The sequence below is a fragment of the Hemiscyllium ocellatum genome, chromosome 38 (genome assembly GCF_020745735.1).
Source record: "Hemiscyllium ocellatum isolate sHemOce1 chromosome 38, sHemOce1.pat.X.cur, whole genome shotgun sequence".
Lineage (NCBI taxonomy): Eukaryota > Metazoa > Chordata > Chondrichthyes > Orectolobiformes > Hemiscylliidae > Hemiscyllium > Hemiscyllium ocellatum.
Window position 1 is genome coordinate 24,039,959 of NC_083438.1, and position 17,442 is coordinate 24,057,400.

The 17,442-nt window shown below is 55.6% G+C and overlaps 1 protein-coding gene across 1 annotated transcript in view; it reads right to left on the minus strand.

Annotated features, from left to right (window-relative positions):
- Positions 1-14,839, minus strand: part of LOC132833908 (rho guanine nucleotide exchange factor 1-like) — a 106,833-nt gene extending 91,994 nt beyond the window's left edge. Inside the window, exon 1 of the mRNA XM_060852567.1 lies at positions 14,382-14,839. Within this exon, the coding sequence (XP_060708550.1) occupies positions 14,382-14,432 (51 nt within the window). The 5' untranslated portion in view covers positions 14,433-14,839. The remainder of the gene's footprint in view (positions 1-14,381) is intronic.
- Between the last annotated feature and the right edge of the window lie 2,603 nt (positions 14,840-17,442).

The following is a 17,442-nucleotide window of genomic DNA, read 5'->3' on the forward strand; positions in this document are numbered from 1 at the left end:
AGTAATCACCGACCCCCCCAATACAGACACTGAGTAATCACCGACCCCCCCATACACACACTGAGTAATCACCGACTCCCCCCCAATACAGACACTGAGTAATCACCGACTCCCCCCCAATACTGACACTGAGTAATCACCGACCCCCCCCAATACAGACACTGAGTAATCACTGACCCCCCAACACACACACACACACACACAGAGACAGAGACAGACACACACACACACACACACACACACACACAAACACACACAAACACATCCTCCTCGGTCTGTCATCACCCTGATTCTCCCCTTCCTCTACCTTTGACGCAAACCCATGTGTAATACACCACTGGGTACTTTCCCCACCTCCATTCTGACTTTTCCCACTGAAGTCAGAACACGCGCCCGCTCTCTGCGGTGCCATGTCTCCCTGCTCATTGTACCCTTGCTCTTTTTAACGCGCCTCTCCCTGAGAGACAGGAGGCTTCTGCCTGAGCTGCGCCCTGTCGTCAATGTACAACTATAGGCCACTCATCTCTTCCAGTCAGCGCGACAATTCCATGAGACCGATTGTGTTTTACCCCTCATTCCTGGGCATCCCACCCTCCCCCCAACCCCCGGTAATGTCTCTACATTCCCAGAATCAGGATACCCCAGGCTGAACTGGAAATTACTGCCAAGTGAAGTTCAATTCATCTTCTATCACTGTCCACCTACAGCTGAAGGGGCTCCTGGGCTGAGCATCTGAAATGGCCAAGCCACAGTTATATAAACCATAGATCATAGATTTATGGACGACATGGTGGGCTCAGTGGGTTAGCACAGCTCCCTCTTGGCGCCAAGCACACGGTTTCAGTTCCAGCCTCAGGCGACTGTCTGTGTGGAGTTTGCACATTTTCCGCATGTCTGTGTGGGTTTCCTCTGGGTGCTCCGGTTTCCTCCCACAGTCCAAAGATGTGCAGGGTAGGGTGGGTTGGTCGTGCTAAATTGTCCCATAGTGCCCAGGGATGTGCAGGTTAGGGTGGGTTGGCCATGCTAAATTGTCCCATAGTGCCCAGGGATGTGCAGGTTAGGGTGGTTTGGTCGTGCTAAATTGTCCCATAGTGCCCAGGGATGCGCAGGTTAGGGTGGATAGGCCATGCTAAATTGTCCCATAGTGCCCAGGGATGTGCAGGTTCGGGTGGATTGGCCGTGCTAAATTGTCCCATAGTGCCCAGGGATGTGCAGGGTAGGGTGGATTGGCCATGCTAAATTGTCCCATAGTTCCCAGGGATGTGCAGGTTAGGGTGGATTGGCCATGCTAAATTGGAAAGTAAACATCCCACCGGTAGGAGGGACGATAAGAACGGGGCATGGATTTGTCCGAAGATTGTGCCGGAGGAGTTGAGGGGATTTTTCCTCACTCTGAGGTGAGTTGAGAGTCCCAAAATCACAGCCCTGGAGAAGGGTTTTCCAGTCAGAATGTGAATTCAGCCAGGGCGGTAGTGTCCTCACTGTCGCCAGCTCTTGGCTGGCGGGCAAGGACACAATGGGCTGAGTGGTCTCCCATTTGGGCCACAAACACTCGCAGGCCTGCCCTCTTTCCCATCTGTCTCATCGCTGGCAGCATTGATGCATCCCGCATTGTCCTCCCAAAGAGTGGAATTACTGCCCGTCGTTAATATTTTTCAGAAAGATACCAGGCCAAGGTAAAGCATCCTCCATTAAAACAACTGCTCTCCCCCAATCCCCTGGCTTCAGCTTGTTCGCTAACCCCTACCCACACGGCCGCTGTCCTGTCAATCCCAGCTTCCATATAGACGGGTATGTGGCCCTCAGTGACCTCCCGAAACTGGAACCTGCTCCTCTGTACCACAAGAACACAGGTCCAAGACAACTCACGGCTACAAGCCTCATCTCCCTGTGTTCCCTCTCCATCTCCTCCTTCCACTCACTCTCCCATCATCTCGCACACTCTCCAGCTTCCCCTCCAATCATACCTGCCTCTGAAAGCCTTCGCGTACAGCTCCCACCACCACCACCCCTGTAGGTCCCTGCTACTTTCTCCCACTACCTCCTCTCTCTCTCTCTCTCTGATTTCCTTGTGTGTCCCTCTCTCTCTCTCTCCCTTTCCTTCCACATCTCTCTCTCTCTCTCCCTCCGCATCTGTCTCTTTCTCTCTACATCTCTCTCCCTCCCTTTCCCTCCACATGTCTTTCTCTCCTTCACTTTATCCCTGCATCTCTCTGTTTCTGTCCATTTCCCTCTACATCTCTCCCTCTCTTTCCCTCTAATGCTCTCTCATTCTCTCTTTCCCTCCACATCTCTCTCCCCTCATTCTCTCCACATCTCTCTCTTTTTCCCACTGAATCTCTCTCTCTCTCTCTCTTTCCCTCCACGTCTCTCTCTTTCCATTTCCCTCCGCATCTCTCTCCTTTTCCCTCTGAATCACTCTCTCCCTCCCTTTGCCTCCACATCTCTCTCTTTCCCTCTCTATCTCTCTCGCTCCCTTTTTCTCAACATCTCTCTCTCTCTCTCCCCCTCCACATCTCTCTCTTTCCCTTCCTATCTCTCTCTCCCTTCCTTTCTCTCACCATCTCTCTCTCCCGCTTTCCCTCTGTCTCTCTCTCTCTCTCTCCCTCCCTCTCGCTTTCTTTTTCCCCTTCCTCCCTTCCTCCCTGTCTGCTCCCGTCCCCAGCCCGTTCCCGGTCACTCCCATGACCTCAGCTCTAATTACAGCAGACCCCTGGAGCTCAGCAGGAAGGTTATTGGGTGAATTGAGCACGGAGTCAGTAGACCATAATACCGCCGGCGTCTGCTGCCTGGGACACTCACTCCCAGCTCCTAACCAGGGGCTGGACAGCAGAAACCCCACAGCAAAACATCACAAGCAGTGTCCTACAACAACCCTGCTCCTTCCCAAAAGGGAATACAACCATCCAACATTCAATAAATCATACTTTAAAATACATTGGATAGCTATTCGACTGTGACAATCATCACAGTCATTACCCTTTGTCTGGGGCACTCCCTTAAATGCACAAGCAATTGTGGGTCAGGGAAAGGACTACTTTCATTCCTCAGGAAGTGTTAACAGAACTCTCGTTCACACTGTCACCCTCATAACTATTTCTGCCCTGTCAAGGAACTGATTTAGCACCTCCGACAGTGCGGCACTCCCTCAGCACTGATCCTCCGACAGTGCGGCACTCCCTCAGCACTGACCCTCCGACAGTGCGGCACTCCCTCAGCACTGACCCTCCGACAGTGCGGCACTCCCTCAGCACTGACCCACCGACAGTGCGGCACTCCCTCAGCACTAACCCTCCGACAGTGCGGCACTCCCTCAGCACTGACCCTCCGACAGTGCGGCACTCCCTCAGCACTGACCCTCCGACAGTGCCCACTCCCTCAGCACTGACCCTCCGACAGTGCCCACTCCCTCAGCACTGACCCTCCGACAGTGCGGCACTGCCTCAGCACTGACCCTCCGACAATTCGGCACTCCCTCAGCACTGACCCCCCGACAGTGCGGCACTTCCTCAGCACTGACCCTCCCACAGTGCGGCGCTCCCTCAGCACTGACCCTCCGACAGTGTGGCACTCCCTCAGCACTGACCCCCCGACAGAGCGGCACTCCCTCAGCACTGACCCTCCCACAGTGCGGCGCTCCCTCAGCACTGACCCTCCAACAGTGCCCACTCCCTCAGCACTGACCCTCCGACAGTGCGGCGCTCCCTCAGCACTGACCCTCCGACAGTGCGGCGCTCCCTCAGCACTGACCCTCCGACAGTGCGGCACTCCCTCAGCACTGATCCCCCGACAGTGCCCAATCCCTCAGCACTGACCCTCCGACAGTGCGGCACTCCCTAGCACTGACCCTCACACAGTGCAGCACTCCCTCAGCACTGACCCTCCGACAGTGCGGCACTGCCTCAGCACTGACCCTCCGACAGTGCGGCACTCCCTCAGCACTGACCCTCCGACAGTGCCCACTCCCTCAGCACTGACCCTCCGACAGTCCCCACTCCCTCAGTACTGACCCTCCGACAGTGCGGTGTTCCCTCAGCACTGACCCTCCGACAGTGCGGTGTTCCCTCAGCACTGACCCTCCGACAGTGCGGTGCTCCCTCAGCACTGACCCTCCGACAGTGCGTCACTCCCTCAGCACTGACCCTCCGACAGTGCGGCACTCCCTCAGCACTGACCCTCCGACAGTGCGGCACTCCCTTAGCACTGACCGTCCGACAGTGCCCACTCCCTCAGCACTGACCCTCTGACAGTGCGGCAGTGCCTCAGCACTGACCCTCCCCAGTGCGGCGCTCCCTCAGCACTGACCCTCCGACAGTGCGGTGCTCCCTCAGCACTGACCCTCCGACAGTGCGGCACTGCCTCAGCACTGACCCTCCGACAGTGCGGCGCTCCCTCAGCACTGACCCTCCGACAGTGCGGCACTCCCTCAGCACTGACCCTCCGACAGTGCGGCACTCCCTCAGCACTGACCCTCCGACAGTGCGGTGTTCCCTCAGCACTGACCCTCCGACAGTGCGGTGTTCCCTCAGCACTGACCCTCCGACAGTGCGGTGCTCCCTCAGCACTGACCCTCCGACAGTGCGTCACTCCCTCAGCACTGACCCTCCGACAGTGCGGTGCTCCCTCAGCACTGACCCTCCGACAGTGCAGCACTCCCTCAGCACTGACCCTCCGACAGTGCGGTACTCCCTCAGCACTGACCCTCTGACAATGCGGTGCTCCCTCAGCACTGACCCTCCGACAGTGCGGCACTCCCTCAGCACTGACCCTCCGACAGTGCGGTGCTCCCTCAGCACTGACCCTCCGACAGTGCGGTGTTCCCTCAGCACTGACCCTCCGACAGTGCGGCACTCCCTCAGCACTGACCCTCCGACAGTGCGGCACTGCCTCAGCACTGACCCTCCGACAGTGCGGCACTCCCTCAGCACTGACCCTCCGACAGTGCCCACTCCCTCAGCACTGACCCTCCGACAGTCCCCACTCCCTCAGTACTGACCCTCCGACAGTGCGGTGTTCCCTCAGCACTGACCCTCCGACAGTGCGGTGCTCCCTCAGCACTGACCCTCCGACAGTGCGTCACTCCCTCAGCACTGACCCTCCGACAGTGCGGCACTCCCTCAGCACTGACCCTCCGACAGTGCGGCACTCCCTTAGCACTGACCGTCCGACAGTGCCCACTCCCTCAGCACTGACCCTCTGACAGTGCGGCAGTGCCTCAGCACTGACCCTCCCCAGTGCGGCGCTCCCTCAGCACTGACCCTCCGACAGTGCGGTGCTCCCTCAGCACTGACCCTCCGACAGTGCGGCACTGCCTCAGCACTGACCCTCCGACAGTGCGGCGCTCCCTCAGCACTGACCCTCCGACAGTGCGGCACTCCCTCAGCACTGACCCTCCGACAGTGCGGCACTCCCTCAGCACTGACCCTCCGACAGTGCGGTGTTCCCTCAGCACTGACCCTCCGACAGTGCGGTGTTCCCTCAGCACTGACCCTCCGACAGTGCGGTGCTCCCTCAGCACTGACCCTCCGACAGTGCGGCACTCCCTCAGCACTGACCCTCCGACAGTGCGGTGCTCCCTCAGCACTGACCCTCCGACAGTGCAGCACTCCCTCAGCACTGACCCTCCGACAGTGCGGTACTCCCTCAGCACTGACCCTCTGACAATGCGGTGCTCCCTCAGCACTGACCCTCCGACAGTGCGGCACTCCCTCAGCACTGACCCTCCGACAGTGCGGTGCTCCCTCAGCACTGACCCTCCGACAGTGCGGTGTTCCCTCAGCACTGACCCTCCGACAGTGCGGCACTCCCTCAGCACTGACCCTCCGACAGTGCGGCACTCCCTCAGCACTGACCCTCCGACAGTGCGGCACTCCCTCAGCACTGACCCTGCACAGTTTCCCTTTGCAATAGCAAATGAAAGACAGGTTCGAAACATGAAATAAATCGAGATCCGTGCTGTAGAGAAGATGGTTCCCCTTCTGGAGTCCTCAATATACTTTAAACAATATTTTTAAGGTGAGAGGGGAAATCTTCAAAAGGGACCCGAGAAGCCAATGTTTATACACAGAGGGTGGTTCGAGCTGTCAGAGGATGTGCAGAATCGGTCACATCATTTAAAGGGACTCAGACAGGCACGTGGATAGGAAAGGGGTGGAGGGATGCCACCCAAATGCAGGTAAGTGGGACCTGTGGTGTTTGGGACGCTCGGTCAGCGTGGATGAGTTCAGATTGAGGGGTCTGTTGCCGTGCTGTGTGACTCTATAACTGTCAACAGCAAGTCAGGAGAGCGCCCTTTCTCCAGAGAACATGGGGTTGGGGGCACGTCAGGTTTGGGAGTGAATAGTGTCAGGGTGTTTGGTGCGGGGGGAGGGGGGATGCTGGATAAACAGAAGAGGAAAGAAGGAATTGAAGGGTTCATTGATCGGGGAGAAATTTCGCTCGGAGAGAGTGAGGGCTGGAGATGCTGGAGATCAGAGGCGAGAGGGTGGGGTGCTGGAAAAGCGCGGCAGGTCGGGCAGCATCTGAGGGGCAGGAGAATCGACGTTTCGGCTATGGACCCTCCATCAGCCTTCCTGTCATTTTCCAGGAGTCGGAATTCCGACCTGCGCTGCTGGTTCAACAGTGGAGGCACGAGCCCAGGGGATAGTGTCCACGTCTCTGAGCCAGAGGCGCCGGGTTCAGGCTCCGCTCCCAATCTCGAGGAACCCAAAAAAAAAAGGTGCGTCCGTAACGCAGCCGAAAATGGCCAAGTGTCGATGGGTCTGGCTGTAAGCTGAACCCCAGGCAGGGGAGGACGGGAGAGATTACTGGTCAGCCAAGCGATGGGCGACTCTCGCATGGTTCTGGATACGAGCGTGCGCAGACAAAGTGCCCAGTTGCCACGGCACTCCCGCAGCAGAACGCTACCGTATCCAGCGTTTCGACCTGATTCCCAAAGTCACACTGTCCGATCGCACCAGCAACACTAATCGCTCAGCAGGTCTCTGGAGAGGGAGGGGAAGAGGGCGGGGGGGGGGGGGGGGGGGGGGTGGCGGGGCGATGGCAGTGACTACATTTGCATTTTTGAACTCTGCAGATGAACTGATAGCAGCAAAACAGGCTCTCAGTGCTCACACAGTCTGCAGCTTATCTGCTTTCAAGCTGAAACTTCCCCTGAAGGTCAGACAGTCCCGAGAGGGAGGGTGGGTGTACAGTATACACACACACACACACACACACACACATATATATATATATATACATATATACACACACACACACACACACACACACATATATATATATATACATATATACACACACACACACACACACACACGTGTGTCTGTGTGCTTGTGAGAGTGTGTGTGTGAGAGTGTGTGAGAGAGTGTGCATGTGTGTGTGAGAGAGTCTATGTGTGTGTGTCCGTGTGTGTGTGAGAGAGTCTATGTGTGTCTGCGTGTGTGAGAGAGAGTATGTGTGTGTGTATCTGTGTGTGTGAGAGTATGTGTGGGCATATGTTTGTTTGAGTGTGAGAGTATGTGTGCGTGTTTCTGTGCATGTGAGTGTGAGTGCATGTGTGTTTCTGTGAGTGCGTAAGTGTGTGAGTGGGAGTGTGTATGTGTGTGAGTGTGTGCATGTGTGTGAGTGTGTGCATGTGTGTGAATGTGAGTGTTAAACCTCTTGGACTATAACCTGGTGTTGTGTGATTTTTAACTTTGTACACCCCAGTCCAACACCGGCCCTTCCACATTGTGTGTATGTGTGCATGTCATAGAGTCATAGAGTTGTACAGCATGGAAACAGACCCTTGGGTCCAACTCATCCAAGACCACCAGATATCCCAGCCTAATCTAGTCCCACCTGCCAGCACCCGGTCCAGATCCCTCCAAACCCTTCCTATTCATATACCCATCCAAATGCCTCTTAAATGTTGTAATTGTACCAGCCTCCACCACATCCTCTGGCAGCTCATTCCATACACGTACCACCCTCTGTGTGAAAAAGTTACCCCTCAGGTTCTTTATACATTTTTCCCATCTCCCCTTGAACCATCTATCCTCTGGTATTGGCCTCCCCCTCCCCAGGGAAAAGACTTTGTCTATTTACCCTATCCATGATTTTATAAACCTCTATAAGGTCACCCCCTCAGCCTCCAACACTCCAGGGAAAACAGCCCCAGCCTGTTCAGCCTCTCCCTGTAGCTCAAACCCTCCAACCCTGGCAACGTCCTTGTAAATCTTTCAAGTTTCACAACATCCTTCCAATAGCAGGGCGACCAGAATTGAACGTGGTATTCCAAAAGTATTCTAACCAATATCCTCTCCACTCGCAACGTGACCTCCAGCACAGCTTTTCCAGGCAGCTTCCAGGGAGCAGGAGATTGATGTTTCGAGCATAAGTCCTTCATCAGGAATGTCCCAACTCCTGTATTCAATACTCTGACCAATAAAGGAAAGCATACCAAACGTCTTCTTCACTATCCTATCTACCTGCGACTCCACTTTCAAGGAGCTATGAACCTGCGCTCCAAGGTCTCTTTGCTCAGCCACAAGCTGTCCACTCAGCAGGAGGCCATTCGGTCCATCAACTCCAGCCTCCCGGCCATCTCTCTCTCTCCCCGAAACAGCTCCCTGCCTTCACCCTACTGCCAGGCACACACACCCTCTCAGTTCCCGACGATTCCTTTCGCACTCTGTGTCCCTCCACTGCTCCCGCGGGCTGGTGCAGGAACAACTCTCCAGAGGGCCCTCATGAGCCACGAACGTAGGCCCGGTGATCTCATTTCAGCTTCCGCGCGGGAATCCCCCCCACCTCCGAGAGTCTCTTGCGAGGGAGGAAGAGAGAAGCGAAGGGGGCAAGAGAGAAAAATAGTGAAAGGGATCGGAAACTGATTGAGCCAGAGCACGAAAATAAATTGTGGGGTGGGGCGAGCAAGGGGTTAGATTGGACATTGCTATTGCTGAGAAACTGAACCCATTCAAATCTCCCCTCATCATCGAGTCACACGTCAGGGAAAAGGCATTGTCTGTTTACCCTATCCATGCCCCTCATGATTTTATAAACCTCCATAAGGTCATCCCCCAGCCTCCGACACTCCAGGGAAAACAGCCCCGGCCTACGCAGCCTCTCCCTATAGCTCATTACCAGTTGCCAGTATCATCGCGGTTGGATTGGATGTAACCTGTTCGCCCACAGCAAGCTGCCGAAAGCATCGATTAAACACCAAGATGGAGCTATAGCATCACAGACTCCCTACAGTGTGGTAGCTGGCCACTCTGCCCATCGAGCCCACCCCAGCCAATGGCCTCAAACTGCACTGTCGGGATTCTATCCAGTGCTGCCTGCCTTGCGCAGTGGTGTATCACTCGCAGTTTCGGAACCTGAACGAGACGCTGACGGGTGAAAATGTCACAGGTTCCTCCGACATGAAATCTCAGACGCAGAAAATCAAAGAGACTCAACTGAACAATGAGCTATTTGGCATTTATAGCAGACACACACACACACACACACACACACACAGACACACACACACAGACACACACCCAGACACAGACACACACCCAGACACACACACAGACACACACACACACACACCCAGACACACACACACACACACCCACACACACACACACACACACCCAGACACACACACACACACACACCCACACACAGACACACACGCACGCACACACACCCAGACAGACACACACACACTCACACCCAGATGCACATACACACACTCACAGACACATACACACACACAGACCCAGACACACACACACGCACACACACACACACACTCACAGACTGACACACCCACAGACACATAGACACACACACATTCAGACATTCACGCACACCCAACCACACATCCAGACAAACACACATGGACACTCACACCCAGACAGACACACACGCACACACTCACGCACACACTCCCACACAGATGGATGGCTAAAGGCGTGGAGTTGTATTGGGACTGGGGATCAGCCATGATCGTGATACATAGAGGGATGGGCTGAATGGCCCAGCGCCATTCCAGTTTCCTGCCTATCCGTGATTGCCCTGAGTCCCCAGTTCCTGAAGCATTTTCCATGAAGTTTGAAGAGGACACAGACGTCTGGTGGAATCAATTTCCAAGAAATGTCTGTTTGTTTAAAGGCCTTGCTTTAGAATCATTGAGTGCCTATAATGTGGGAACAGGCCCTTCGGCCCAACTTGTCCACGCTGACCCTCCGAAGAGTAATCCACCCAGACCCAATCCCCCTACCCTACATTTTCCCCGATTAATCCACCCTAACCTACACATCCCTGGGCACTATGGGACAATTTAGCACGGCCAATCCACCCTAACCTGCAGTCCCTGAGCACTATGGGACAATTTAGCATGGCCAATCCACCCTAACCTACACATCCCTGGGCACTATGGGACAATTTAGCATGGCCAATCCACCCTAACCTACACATCCCTGGGCACTATGGGACAATTTAGCATGGCCACTCCACCCTAACCTGCACATCCCTGGGCACTATGGGACAATTTAGCATGGCCAATCCACCCTAACCTGCACATCCCTGGGCACTATGGGACAATTTAGCACGGCCAATCCACCCTAACCTGCACATCCCTGGGCACTATGGGACAATTTAGCACGGCCAATCCACCCTAACCTGCACATCCCTGGGCACTATGGGACAATTTAGCACGGCCAATCCACCCTAACCTGCACATCCCTGGGCACTATGGGACAATTTAGCACGGCCAATCCACCCTAACCTGCACATCCCTGGGCACTATGGGACAATTTAGCACGGCCAATCCACCCTAACCTGCACATCCCTGGACACTATGGGGCAATTTAGCCTGGCCAATCCACCCTAACCTGCACATCCCTGGACACTATGGGGCAATTTAGCCTGGCCAATCCACCCTAACCTGCACATCCCTGGGCACTATGGGACAATCTAGCATGGCCAATCCACCCTAACCTGCACATCCCTGGGCACTATGGGACAATTTAGCACGGCCAATCCACCCTAACCTGCACATCCCTGGGCACTACGGGACAATTTAGCACAGCCAATCCACCCTAACCTACACATCTTTGGACTGTGGGAGGAAACCGGAGCACCCGGAGGAAACCCACGCAGACACGGGGAGAATGTGCAAACTCCACACAGACAGTTGCCCGGTGGCTGGGATCGAACCTGGGTCCCTGGCGCTGGGAGGGAGCAGTGCTAACCACTGAGCCACCGTGCCACGCCTTTGTATAACCCGTTGTTGAGGTAAGTTTGGTCACTTGTGGGATTATCGGAGTAACCGATTGGTAAGCGACGATGACACCGGGGTACTGCTGCCTGATGTGTCCCTGCCTGTTGCTGCTCAGAATGAACGTGCTTCTTATGTCGGTCCAGTCTCGTGCGAGAGGACAGGCTGATACACGAGGCAGGAAGCAGAGGAGGAATGCTCCGAGGAGGCAAGTGAGAACACGCTGCGCTGTCAGCATAACCAAGCTGGCTGCGAGTCACTCGGACTGGCTGTGATTCCTGGCTTCCCTTGGTGGGTCACCTTCCTGTCACCCCCAAGACGATCAGGAGCGGCGCTCCAATGGCTAGTGCTTCCGAGTGAACCTGTCAGGACCATAACCTGGCCTGGTGTGATTTCTAACTTTGTCCCTCTGCCCCACCCTAGTCCAACACATCCACAGGTGATGGCAATGCCACCCCCCTGTCTCCAACTGGACAGGTGCTGGGTGCACCCACACGACTGTGCCAACTTACTTTCATCATCTGCAGACTCCGTCTCTCATTATTCAAGTCCTGGAGTCATCCAGTACGGAAACAGACCCTTCGGCGCAGTGGGTTAGCCCTGTTGCCTCCCAGCGCCAGGGACCCAGGTTCGATTCCAGCCTTGGGGTGACTGTCTGTGTGGAGTGTGCACATTCTCCCCGTGTCTGAGTGGGTTTGCTCCGGTTTCCTCCCACAGTCCAAAGATGTGCAGGTTAGGGTGGATTGGACATGCTAACTTGTCCTATAGTGTCCAGGGTTGTGTAGGTTAGGGTGGATTGGGCGTGCTAACTTGTCCCATAGTGTCCAGGGTTGTGTAGGTTAGGGTGGATTGGGCGTGCTAACTTGTCCCATAGTGCCCAGGGTTGTGTAGGTTAGGGTGGATTGGGCGTGCTAACTTGTCCCATAGTGCCCAGGGTTGTGTAGGTTAGGGTGGATTGGGCGTGCTAACTTGTCCCATAGTGCCCAGGGATGTGCAGGTTAGGATGGATTGGCCATGCTAAATTGTCCCATAGTGTCCAGGGATGTGCAGGTTAGGGTGGATTGGCCATGCTAAATTGTCCCATAGTGCCCGGGAATGTGCAGGTTAGGGTGGATTGGCCGTGCTAAATTGTCCCATAGTGCCCGGGGATGTGCAGGTTAGGGTGGATTGGCCATGCTAAATTGTCCCATAGTGCCCAGGGATGTGCAGGTTAGGGTGGATTGGCCATGCTAACTTGTCCCATAGTGCCCGGGGATGTGCAGGTTAGGGTGGATTGGCCATGCTAAATTGTCCCATGGTGCCCAGGGATGTGCAGGTTAGGGTGGATTGGCCAGGCTAAATTGTCCCATAGTGCCCAGGGATGTGTAAGTTAGGGTGGATTGGCCATGCTAAATTGTCCCATAGTGTCCAGGGATGTGTAGGTTAGGGTGGATTGGCCATGCTAAATTGTCCCATAGTGCCCGGGGATGTGCAGGTTAGGGTGGATTGGCCGTGCTAAATTGACCCATAGTGTCCAGGGATGTGTAGGTTAGGGTGGATTGGCCATGCTAAATTGTCCCATAGTGCCCAGGGATGTGCAGGTTAGGGTGGATTGGCCAGGCTAAATTGTCCCATAGTGCCCAGGGATGTGCAGGTTAGGGTGGATTGGCCAGGCTAAATTGTCCCATAGTGCCCAGGGATGTGCAGGTTCGGGTGGATTGGCCATGCTAAATTGACCCATAGTGTCCAGGGTTGTGTAGGTTAGGGTGGATTGGCCATGCTAAATTGTCCCATAGTGCCCAGGGATGTGTAGGTTAGGGTGGATTGGCCATGCTAAATTGTCCCATAGTGCCCAGGGATGTGCAGGTTAGGGTGGATTGGCCATGCTAAATTGTCCCATAGTGCCCAGGGATGGGCAGGTTAGGGTGGATTGGCCATACTAAATTGTCCCATAGTGCCCAGGGATGTGCAGGTTAGGGTGGATTGGCCATGCTAAATTGTCCCATAGTGCTCAGGGATGTGCAGGTTAGGGTGGATTGGCCATACTAAATTGTCCCATAGTGCCCAGGGATGTGCAGGTTAGGGTGGATTGGCCATGCTAAATTGTCCCATAGTGCCCGGGGATGTGCAGGTTAGGGTGGATTGGCCATGCTAAATTGCCCCATAGTGCCCAGGGATGTGCAGGTTAGGGTGGATTGGCCATGCTAAATTGTCTCACAGTGCCCAGGGATGTGCAGGTTAGGGTGGATTGGCCATGCTAAATTGTCCCATAGTGCTCAGGGATGTGCAGGTTATGGTGGATTGGCCGTGCTAAATTGTCCCATAGTGTTAGGTGCTTCAGTCAGAGGGAAATGGGTCTGGGTGGGTTACTCTTCGGAGGGTCGGTGTGGACTTGTTGGGCCGAAGGGCCTGTTTCCACACCGTAAGGAATCTAATCTAATCTTCGGTCCAACCACTCCATAATCACAAACTCAACCAGCCCAGACTGCCTGCTCCTGGCCCATATCTGTCCAAATATTCCTGATTCATGGACTTTTTCAATGTCTTTTCCATGTTATAACCATACACACATCCTTCACTTCCTCCTGAAGTTCATCCCACACACGAACCACTCTCTGTGGAACGACGTTGTCCCTCAAGTGCTTTTAGATCTTCCGCCTCTCATCTCAAAAACAGTCACAAAATCCTCCACCCTCACAATACAACACCCGCCATTCCCTTTATCTGTACCTCTCACCGTCCTCCTGTGCTAAGGGGCTTCTCAACCACACTGTCTCCCTGGGACGCAAATGCGTCTACCTGAAACCCCTAGCTCCCTCTGTTCCAAAACATGACCTAAGGCCTGGTCTTTAAGGGTTGTCTTGGTTTGTTTTATCAAAACGCAACACGGCGCGTTTATCGAAATTAAACTCCATCTGCCACTCCTCAGCCCATTGGCCCAATTGATCGAGATATTGAAGAATCTTAAATAGCGTTCTTCACCGTCCACCAATCGCTTCTGTTGACCATAAACAGCACGAACCCTGACGGCCTTTTCACAGCTCACCTCCTGCCACATTGAAAATACCCGACGTGCGCAGACCTCATGCACCCTGTCTATTCAACTATCCTCGAACCATGCAGTTGTCGTTCACCCCAGAGCACTTACCCTGATGACTAATCCAGGCAGGATCTTATCGAAGGCCTTTTGGAAATCCATAGACGTTACACCCTCTTGTTCCCCATGATCTATCCCCTCATTGTATCCTCAACAAACTCTCAACTAATTTGTCAAACAGGGTTTCCTTGGCGTCAGATCACTTGTTAGAGTTACATTTTGCTTTACAAAGTCCAGGGCGAAGGCCAGATTCTAGGCCTTTCCCTAACAGCTGCCTCTGCTGTCTCTGTTTTCTCTATCACTCATTTCTGGGAAACTGGTGTGACACTTGCCAACTTTCAAACCGATGAGACTATTTCTGAATCCAAGAGATTTAACAAAACATTAACCACAGTCGCTTCTGCGTGTGGTGTGGTTCGTCAATGGGAGTTGACTTGAAGGTGATTGAAGATTTTAGACTGTTATTCATCGAAAGCAAACTTTCCTGAGCTGTATTAGTTTGAACGTGATTCAGGCCCCATTATTTAAACGGCGTGGCTACTGCGTGATGTTCTCACAGCGCGAGATCACACCAAAACGGAACTATCCCGTGAGATGAGAATTGATTGTAAGCCATCCATTAGCACACTCATTGCCAGGGGGGAATCACAGACACAGACCCCTGTCCCAACACCGTGTGAGGGAATCACAGACACAGACCCCCGTCCCGTCACCGTGTGGGGGAATCACAGACACAGACCCCTGTCCCGACAACGTGTGGGAGAATCACAGACACAGACCCCCGTCACGTCACCGTGTGGGGGAATCACAGACACAGACCCCCGTCCCAACACCGTGTGTGGGAATCACAGACACAGACCCCCGTCCCGTCACCGTGTGGGGGAACCACAGACACAGACCTCTGTCCCGACACCTTGTGGGTGAATCACAGACACAGACCCCCGTCCCGTCACCGTGTGGGAGAATCACAGACACAGACCCCCGTCACGTCACCGTGTGGGGGAATCACAGACACAGACCCCCGTCCCAACACCGTGTGTGGGAATCACAGACACAGACCCCCGTCCCGTCACCGTGTGGGGGAACCACAGACACAGACCCCCATCCCGACACCGTGTGGGAGAATCACAGACACAGACCCCGTCCCGTCACCGTGTGGGGGAATCACAGACACAGACCCCCGTCCCGTCACCGTGTGGGGGTTTCAGACACAGACCCCCATCCCGTCACCGTGTAGGGGACTCACAGACACAGACCCCCGTCCCGTCACCGTGTGGGGGAATCACAGACCCCCGTCCCGGCACCGTGTGGGGGAATCACAGACACAGACCCCCGTCCCGTCACCGTGTGGGGGAATCACAGACCCCCATCCCGTCACGTCACCGTGTGGGGGAATCACAGACACAGACCCCCGTCCCGTCACCGTGTGGAGAATCACAGACACAGACCCCCGTCCCGTCACCGTGTGGGGGAATCACAGACCCCCGTCCCGTCACCGTGTGGGTGAATCACAGACACAGACCCCCGTCCCGTCACCGTGTGGGGGAATCACAGACACAGACCCCCGTCCCGTCACCGTGTGGGGGAATCACAGACACAGATCCCCGTCCCGTCACCGTGTGGGGGAATCACAGACACAGACCCCCGTCCCGTCACCGTGTGGAGAATCACAGACACAGACACCCGTCCCGTCATCGTGTGGGGGAATCACAGACACAGGCCCCCGTCCCGTCACCGTGTGGGGGAATCACAGACACAGACCTCTGTCCCGACACCGTGTGGGGGAATCACAGACACAGACCCCCGTCCCGTCACCGTGTGGGGGAATCACAGACACAGACCCCCGTCCCGTCACCGTGTGGGGGAATCACAGACACAGACCCCTGTCCCGACACCGTGTGGGGGAATCACAGACACAGACCCCCGTCCCGTCACCGTGTGGGGGAATCACAGACCCCCGTCCCGTCACCGTGTGGGGGAATCACAGACACAGACCCCCGTCCCGTCACCGTGTGGGGGAATCACAGACACAGACCCCCATCCCGACACCGTGTGGGGGAATCACAGACACAGACCCCCGTCCCGTCACCGTGTGGGGGAATCACAGACACAGACCCCCGTCCTGTCACCGTGTGGGGGAATCACAGACACAGACACCCGTCCCGTCACCGTGTGGGGGAATCACAGACCCCCATCCCGTCACGTCACCGTGTGGGGGAATCACAGACACAGACCCCCGTCCCGTCACCGTGTGGAGAATCACAGACACAGACCCCCGTCCCGTCACCGTGTGGGGGAATCACAGACCCCCGTCCCGTCACCGTGTGGGTGAATCACAGACACAGACCCCCGTCCCGTCACCGTGTGGGGGAATCACAGACACAGACCCCCGTCCCGTCACCGTGTGGGGGAATCACAGACACAGATCCCCGTCCCGTCACCGTGTGGGGGAATCACAGACACAGACCCCCGTCCCGTCACCGTGTGGAGAATCACAGACACAGACACCCGTCCCTTCATCGTGTGGGGGAATCACAGACACAGGCCCCCGTCCCGTCACCGTGTGGGGGAATCACAGACACAGACCTCTGTCCCGACACCGTGTGGGGGAATCACAGACACAGACCCCCGTCCCGTCACCGTGTGGGGGAATCACAGACCCCCGTCCCGTCACCGTGTGGGGGAATCACAGACACAGACCCCCATCCCGACACCGTGTGGGGGAATCACAGACACAGACCCCCATCCCGTCACCGTGTGGGGGAATCACAGACACAGACTCCCGTCCCGACACCGTGTGGGGGAATCACAGACACAGACCCCCATCCCGTCACCGTGTGGGGGAATCACAGACACAGACCCCCGTCCCGACACCGTGTGGGGGAATCACAGACACAGACCCCCGTCCCGACACCGTGTGGGGGAATCACAGACACAGCCCCCCGTCCCGTCACCGTGTGGGGGAATCACAGACACAGACCCCCGTCCCGTCACTGTGTGCGGGAATCACAGACACAGACCCCCGTCCCGTCACCGTGTGGGGGAATCACAGACACAGACCCTCGTCCCATCACCGTGTGGGGGAATCACAGACACAGATCCCCGTCCCGTC